The 9057-nt window shown below is 48.6% G+C and overlaps 1 protein-coding gene across 1 annotated transcript; it reads left to right on the top strand.

Moving 5' to 3' along the window:
• The first annotated feature begins 2603 nt into the window (after window positions 1–2603).
• Window positions 2604–3521, top strand: LOC116063091 (ubl carboxyl-terminal hydrolase 18-like). Its single transcript, XM_031317963.1, has one exon. It carries the CDS (start codon window positions 2604–2606, stop codon window positions 3519–3521), a length of 918 nt encoding a protein of 305 aa, XP_031173823.1.
• The last annotated feature ends 5536 nt before the right edge of the window (window positions 3522–9057 follow it).

Raw genomic sequence — 9057 nt, forward strand, 5'->3', positions numbered from 1 at the left:
CCATACCGTTTGCTTTCAAGATCAGCGACTTTGGCACCGCGGTTAACTTCTCTACCCCAGATCAGCCACGAGGCACCCGATGTAATATGGCGCCGGAGGTTATGTGGTGCTTGAACGCTGCCATGGGGAGCGACGTGTTCAGCTGGTACTGTGTGATGTGGGAGTTGTACAACAGTTCGCCTTTGATACCGTACAAGAATGGGAACGAGAGAGGTTTTTGTAAAAAGACATACGCTGAGAATCTAGCCAAGTTGGTTGGTGTGTACAATCCGGTCAACGAGATCTCTTTTGAACTCCGCTACATGAAAGCAATCGCGGCTCGTGCCCTTCACGCCAAATACAAAGACTCTAGACATAGCGTTGAGCAGATACAGGCAAGCCTCACCAGCATGGCCCTGAATAAGAACGACAAAGCGTTTATCCAGATAGGTGTGCTGTGCATCACTCTCTTCCCTCAGGAGAGATGGTCTCCTTCCGAACTGTTAAACCTCGAACGATACAAGTGTTTGAGCAGAGACGTCGGCCAGGCAACCGTCCCGCACAGAGCGCTCCCGCTGTCCTTGCGCGCAGGGGAGTACAGAATGACTGACATCATAGTCAGTGACGATTGCGCCCCCGGGGGATTCGCTAAACTGATGACGACCCACGCAGTCGCAGCGGCACGTCCGCCGTCTAGAATCACGCATGAGGTCAAGAAGTACTACGGAATAGACATTTTGAGACTGGCCCCTGGTCTAATACAGCCCTACCACTGGTACGCGAACAAGGTCAAAGAGTGCTCTGGTGTGCACCAGATCAGCGCAAAACGCAAAGCTGGGAACGTGGAGATTCCGATCGAGGCGAGGCGCGTGAAAGTGGAACCTGTAGATCCTCGCGAGGGTACTTCAACTGGGGTCCCCGCTCAAGTGGTGTCTCATCAACCAGCCGGGACCCACACAATAATCAAGCAGGAACAGGAACCGTTACCCAATCAAGCAATGGGTTGCCAGCTTGGAAACACTGCGGGCGATCCTTCGCATAACTGCGATTTGAGCAACGAGCCCTTGCAAATGTTGAGCTCTAGCATCCTGGTTGGTGATGCGCTCAACGGAGACGATGTGTCCTTGTTATCGGTGCGCGCCAAAAACCGGGCTCTGGCAATGACCGAAGAGCAAGTGAGATCCGGCGCGGACAACCGCGCCGCGGAGATAGTTGAAAAAGAGGCTCCTGGGCCACGCGGCGAATCCATTGCGGAGTCACAGCCTCAGGGTACGGTGATTCTACGAAGCAAGGAGAGTCCCGGGGAGATAACCACGCACATGGTCATTCTCAAGAGTCACAACGAGAAAGAGATAAAACGCTTCAAGGACACCGTAATCCTGCTGTCACAAAGCGTGACCCAGATGTACCCTCTTGTTTTTGCCGGTCCCCGAGACGGATTGTCTAAGTGCTCTAGGTGCAACGGTGTGTTCATCTTCCAGTACGCACAGTTCTTCGAAGGGTGCAGGCAAGTGTCGACTCTGAACGCGTGGGACACACCTAACTCGGATCACGGATTACTGCTGCAGGTTTTTCTGACGCTCAAAGCTGCTTTAGATATGAAGCTGCTACCCGCACACATGCCCGAGTGTAACGACATCCTAATCAGCAGTAAAGGAGCCGCGATGATTGACATTGTTTCGTACCTCAGCAGGCACTTCAACAAGCCCCAATCCAGCATGTTTGGCGAACATTGTGAGAGCTTGCTCAGGCTCTGTATTATTATGGTGACGAAACACTTGCGCAATTCAGAACTGTGCAAACTGCTCCAAGAGATGAAGCCCGAGACCACTGCATCGTGTATACTGACCACGGCGATTGAAAACTTGAAAGGCTTCGGTCCCAGCGAAAGGACCACGCCGAGCATATTGACCCTAGACGGTAACTTTTTCACGTTCAAGGATTATACATCCGATATGCCCAACTGGCTGACAGCCGCGGGTGAGAAGGAAGCTGCCCACGACAGAAGTTGCTCTAAAGTGCTGGTGTACGGACAACCGAAGCCTTGCAAACGAGACTTGACAGCGCGTGGTTGTGCCACCAACCTGAAAACGCTGGTTAGGGACATAGTACTGAGGATGAAAGTCAAGCTTTTCGGACGTGCGAGGCTCGAAGTGACGACACTGGATTGCACGCGGGGTTTCGCTAAGGTGACTCTCAAGAATTCAGCACTCTCTGAGATCCCCTGTGTAGACGAACTTAGCTGGTCGAGGCTGTTTCGTGAGAACAGAAACTGTTTCACACACTATTTCGCCCGCGTCCAAGTGGGCCCCTGTCATAATGTTCACAAAGTGTAGGCAAGATGGACCTTCTCCAGAGTTCACTGTTGAATATTACAGCGTGAAGATCCTAACAGTTCTACTGGGGCCTAAGGGCACTGTGGAATCACTTGAAGCGCTGTTCCAGAGCATGTCGAGTTTCAGCGTGACACACTACTAAAAGCTCAGACCTGTGTGTCGCAAGTCCACATCACACGCTGTACAGGTGGTACGTGTGTAAAACTAGCAAGAGTCCTTACAAACTCGTATAGACCCAGCCTGCTGGCTACACTTCTCTCAGCCAGATCTCACTGTCCACAGTCAAGTATGCGTGGCCTGATTAATCCCGGAGCATATTGCAGCATCAACAGCGTTGTCCAGTGTCTGTACAAGACACCCGAGCTGCGGGATCTCATCAGGCGAGTTGACGACGAGCACAGCCCTCGGGAATCGGTACCCTCGAGCCTTAAGCGTCTCGTCTACGAGATGAGCGAAGATGCGCATTCGCCGTGCAACCCGAGCTCCCTTGTGGACTCGATGAGAGCTTACGGCGGAGTGTCCTTCTACGCTCAGGAGGACTCGGACGCCGTGTTCAGGTGCATCCTCGAAGCTCTAGCACGCGGATGTGAGCACGCTAAAAGGATCGGCGCACTGTGGGACATCAAGAGTGAGGACTGTGTGCGTTGCCTGGGGTGCAACAATGTCCAGACCAGACGCAATAAGTCCAACACCGTACCCGTGTTTATTGAAGATAATCTCCCCAACGAGCTCCAAAGATATATTGAAGGATACTCTGAGAACACGTTGACAAGATGTGACTACTACTGTGGACAATGTCAGACGTCAACTCAGGTTGAAATCACGGGCAACGTGGTGTCATTACCCCCGGCCGTGTGTGTGGCGATCCAACATGTTCACAACATCGGCAAGAATACGGCTAACATAGTAAAGCTTGCAAAGCGCGTTGCATTCCCGGAGAATCTGGATCTGAAATACATGATGAAAGACCCAGAAGTGCATCGGACGGTCTATGAGCTGTACGCAGTTGTAGCCCACATTGGTACGCACCACTGTGGGCATTATACAGCTTATGTGAGGGGAGATGATGACACTTGGTATCATGCAGACGACACTCTCGTGAGAGCGTGCTCCTGGGAGGATGTCACGGCGACGTACGAAGCAGGACCCCTACACACTGGGCTAGCATATATGCTTATGTACAGAAGACAATCGGCTGTCATTTGAACCGCTCTGTGCCTGTACACACATGTGTTTCGTAGTTGTCTTTCACTGTATAATAATAAAGTGACCAGTACCGTCAGTTTATATGTGTTTCATTATTGGCATTTGGGTAAATGCATCTTGTGAGCATTAGTACACTTTATTGGTATGTGCAATGATGACACCGAGACACACTCAAACTCTGTGATTTACTTTAATGTAAATTAAAATTTGTAGTGTGGTAGAAACGCTTCAATAATCACAGAACACAACAATGGCAGCAAGAAGTCACACTTTTAATCGTTATACAAGTAGCAAGCGGCAGAGTTATACAGAACAACCCATCATTTCCTAACTAAATATCTATCCAGAGTATTAAGCGAGACCTTGGGTGCCGGACTGGAATATTTAGAGGACAGCACTACATCCGTCAGTTTATATGTGTTTCATTATTGGCATTTGGGTAAATGCATCTTGTGAGCATTAGTACACTTTATTGGTATGTGCAATGATGACACTGAGACACACTCAAAGTCTGTGATTTACTTTAATGTATATTAAACTTCGTACAGTGTGGTAGAAACGCTTCAATAATCACAGAACACAACAATGGCAGCAAGAAGTCACACTTTTAATCGTTATACAAGTAGCAAGCGGCAGAGTTATACAGAACAACCCATCATTTCCTAACTAAATATCTATCCAGAGTATTAAGCGAGACCTTGGGTGCCGGACTGGAATATTTAGAGGACAGCACTACATCCGTGCAAGGTTCCTCCAACTGAGAGGCACACACAGTATTTGCCAGATGCTCCAAATACCGGATCAAAGAAGCGGTGCGGGGCTTCGGCGGAGCTCTTGGTTTTTTCACCACGTTGGAAGACATGATTAAAAATATCACATATGAACACTGTCAAAATTGTTATCGTCAGAGTCCGTTTCAGTCTCGCACCACACTGGTTTGTCAGGTCTGGTGTCTAGACGGTTGGACTCATGATCTGAACCCTCGTCCTCTAGCCCAGGGTCTGAATCCTCGTCCTCTGGCCCAGGATCCGAACCCTCTGGCCCAGGATCTGAACCCCCGTCCTCTGGCCCAGGATCCGAACCCTCTGGCCCAGGATCTGAACCCCAATCCTCTGGCCCAGGATCTGAATCCTCGTCCTCTGATGACCTACTGTACGGACGGTTTGAGCGATCCTCTCTGTCTATCCGTTTCTCCTCAGGGTCACGGCCCCTCTGGTCCTCGGGATCAGATTCAAGGGTGTCATCACCATGCCACATGGCTGGCTTGGTCGAACCAGCAGAGTATGTGACCTCTCCCTGTAACCTTGGCACCTGTGATCGCGTAGCACCAGGGCTCCGCCGTGAATCTGTAGCCGCGGGGCTGACTGGTTCTTGTTCGAGAGACTCTCGAGGCTTCCCCTGCTCTGTTTTTTCACGGTTCTGACTGTGCAATCCTCGCTTCTCTCCTCTGGCCTGGGTGACTGGGGAAGAAGGAGTGCGTTTTATATTGGTATTGACCCCGCCCCAATGCCCCCGATAATCATACGGTTCTGAATCTGAAAGCGTATTTTCGTAAGCTGGGGGATCTCGTGTCCGTGCATGTGTGTTCTTACTCGTAGCGGGCTTTACTCTTTTACACCTCTTAGACTTGTCCTGTCTATGTCTACTCTCATCTTCTCTTTTAGGGCACGGGAGGCACGGTTCCTTTTCTGCCCTGATCAGTTTCCCCTTCGCACATTTCTTCTGCGCACGTTTGACGCGCTTTACAGCAGGCTTGATCGACTCTTCATCTGACGAGGATGACAGCGCCCGCTTATACCCAGCAGTGTCCCCTCTGGTGTCACCACTACAGCCTTCCTCTTCGGACTCTGAATGAGACACGCGAAGAGCCCTACTCTTTCTTTTAACCTGTGCACAGAGCGCCTTCTCGTCCGGCTCGTCGCTGCTCCAGTCGGTGTCTAAACAGCTATCGTCTATGAAACTGTCACTGAGATCGTATTTGTCAGACGTGTAGGACGCGTCCGACATTACCTCCGGGTCATCAGCAGGGATCTCACTTTTGACCTCTTCTTCTTCGGCCTCGCACTGCAGCAGACTGTCTTTGTACATCGCGTTCCGGCTGTGCATGTGTGACCCTCGAGCCTTCTTGTCGACCTTGGTCCCAAAGTGCTTAGAGGTTGAAGGCTCATCAGCCTTGACTGGGGCCACTGGGGGATTCATCAACGGTTGTGTGTATGAGCTCAAGCTGCAAGTCTGTAGTTTGACTGCGCGACCCGCGCTCGGGTTGTGTGTCCGGGCTCAGGCTGCACGAGTGTAGTCGGACTGCGCGCCCGCTCTCGGGTTGTGTGTCCGGGCTCAGGCGCCACGGCTGTAGTCGGACTGCGCGCCCGCTCTCGGGTTGTGTGTCCGGGCTCAGGCGCCACGGCTGTAGTCGGACTGCGCGCCCGCGCTCGGGTTGTGTGTCCGGGCTCAGGCTGCACGTTTGAGGTTGGACTGCAAGACCCTGCTCGGGTTGTGTGTCCGGGCTCAGGCTGGGCTTCAGAGCTCAAGTTCTTTGTTACATACAAAAAGGATTGGCTCTAAGGGCTGGGTCGGTGGGGCAAATGGAAGAAATGTTCCCAAGTGTCCCAAAATATAAGGGCCAAAGGTCAAAAGGCCATTTTCAATGCTAATAATTTTTTTTTCACATTTAACATTGAAATAATGGCCTGGTACCTGTTCAGTGTTGAAGAGCGCGTCCTAAATAATGGATGACTAATTGTTGGTGGACCTGGACCCATGGGAAGGGCCCCTACTGGCTCCTCAAAAAGGTTTTTGGACATTTGGGAACATTTCTTCCATTTCCCATGGCATTTTCAAAAAATATAAATATTCATAATTAATAAAGGAAAGCCCCCAGAGACCCCAGATTTTGCACAGTAGCGGGCTGCGGGCCCCTCTATAAAAGCGCACAATTATTTTTGCTCCAAAGCGTCTAGAACAAAAAAAGTCCCGTTCAAAGTTCCCCCAAAAAATGGCCTTGAGGATCGGTACGTCCAACACAATGTTTAAATATAGTTTTGAACGGAGAAACTTTTGTTCTGAGCGTGCCAGCGCCAAGACCCCCACCCAGGCCACTGTAACCCCCCGATTTCAAATGACAAAAGTGTTCCCGATTGGCAAAAGTGTTCCCGAATGTCCTATGCACCCCCCTCTCCCACCACCCCCCAAGACCCCCAAGACCCCCCCCCCAGGCCATTGCAGCCCCCACTCAGTTATTGCCACCAATTTTATACCAATTTTATACCCGTGTCAAAAGTGTACCCAATTGTCCCAAGCACATCTGCCCCCTACTGGCCATCACTCCTGCACCCCCTTACCACGTATTCCCAATTGTCAATATCGTTCCGAATCGTCAGATTCAAAAACAGCACCTCCAACGGCCCAAACGGTGGTCGGTGCATGCGTTCCCAAATTGCATAAGTGTGCCCAAATCGGTAACCCAAATGGCCAAAATGTGCCCAAAAAATCAACACGTGTATGGCAAATGTCCCAAAACGCCGACCACATTTCCATTGGGGTACGTTTCGGCCAATGGCAATACCTTGCAATGCAAAATCAGGGACAATTGGGAATATATACCTTATACCCTCTGCCGTTGTTTGTCTACATACTAATCTCTACCATTGTCTCTCTACAGACAATTCTCTACTGTTCTCTCTACATACTGCTCTCTACTGTTGTCTCTCTACATCCTACTGTCCACTGTTGTCTCTCTATATACTACTCACTACCGTTGTCTCTCTACATAATACTCTCTACTGCTGTCTCTCTACATCCTAATCTACTGTTGTCTCTCTACATACTACTCTCTACTGTTGTCTCTCTACATACTACTCTCCACTGTTGTCTCTCTACATACTACTCTCTTCTATTGTCTTTCTACATCCTGCTTTACTGTTGTCTCTCTACATACTAGTGTCCACTGTTGTCTCTCTACATACTACTCTCTACCGTTGTCTCTCTTCATACACCTCTCTACTGTTGTCTCTCTACATACTGCTCTCTACTGTTGTCTCTCTACATCCTACTGTCCACTGTTGTCTCTCTACATACTAGTCACTACCGTTGTCTCTCTACATAATACTCTCTACTGCTGTCTCTCTACATCCTACTCTACTGTTGTCTATCTACATACTACTCGCTACTGTTGTCTATCTACATACTACTCTCTACTGTTGTCTATCTATATACTACTCTCTACTGTTGTCTGTCTACACACTACTCTCTACTGTTGTCTCTCTATGTACTACCCGCTACTGTTGTCTCTCTATGTACTACTCTCCACTGTTGTCTCTCTACGTACTCCTCTCTTCTATTCTCTCTCTACATCCTACTCTACTGTTGTCTCTCTACATACTACTTTCCACTGTTGTCTCTCTACATACTACTCTCTTCTATTGTCTCTCTATATCCTGCTCTACTGTTGTCTCTCTACATACTTCTCTCTACCCTTGTCTCTCTAGATACTATTCTCTACTGTTGTCTCTCTACATACTACTCTCTACTGTTGTCTCTCTTTATACTACTCTCTACTGTTGTCTCTCTACATACTACTCTCTACTGTTGTCTCTCTACATACTACTCTCCACTGTTGTATCTCTACATACTACTCGCTACTGTTGTCTCTTTATACTACTCTCTACTGTTGTCTCTCTACATACTACTCTCTACTGTTGTCTCTCTACATACTACTCTCCACTGTTGTCTCTCTACATACTACTCTCTTCTATTGTCTCTCTACATCCTGCTTTACTGTTGTCTCTCTACATACTAGTGTCCACTGTTGTCTCTCTACATACTACTCTCTACCGTTGTCTCTCTTCATACACCTCTCTACTGTTATCTCTCTACATACTGCTCTCTACTGTTGTCTCTCTACATCCTACTGTCCACTGTTGTCTCTCTACATACTACTCACTACCGTTGTCTCTCTACATAATACTCTCTACTGCTGTCTCTCTACATCCTACTCTACTGTTGTCTATCTACATACTACTCGCTACTGTTGTCTATCTACATACTACTCTCTACTGTTGTCTATCTATATACTACTCTCTACTGTTGTCTGTCTACACACTACTCTCTACTGTTGTCTCTCTATGTACTACTCTCCACTGTTGTCTCTCTACGTACTCCTCTCTTCTATTCTCTCTCTACATCCTACTCTACTGTTGTCTCTCTACATCCTACTCTACTGTTGTCTCTCTACATACTACTTTCCACTGTTGTCTCTCTACATACTACTCTCTTCTATTGTCTCTCTACATCCTGCTCTACTGTTGTCTCTCTACATACTTCTCTCTACCCTTGTCTCTCTACATACTATTCTCTACTGTTGTCTCTCTACATACTACTCTCTACTGTTGTCTCTCTTTATACTACTCTCTACTGTTGTCTCTCTACATACTACTCTCTACTGTTGTCTCTCTACATACTACTCTCCACTGTTGTATCTCTACATACTACTCGCTACTGTTGTCTCTCTACATACTACTCTCTACTGTTGTCTCTCTAC

The sequence above is a fragment of the Sander lucioperca genome, chromosome 18 (assembly GCF_008315115.2).
Source record: "Sander lucioperca isolate FBNREF2018 chromosome 18, SLUC_FBN_1.2, whole genome shotgun sequence".
Lineage (NCBI taxonomy): Eukaryota > Metazoa > Chordata > Actinopteri > Perciformes > Percidae > Sander > Sander lucioperca.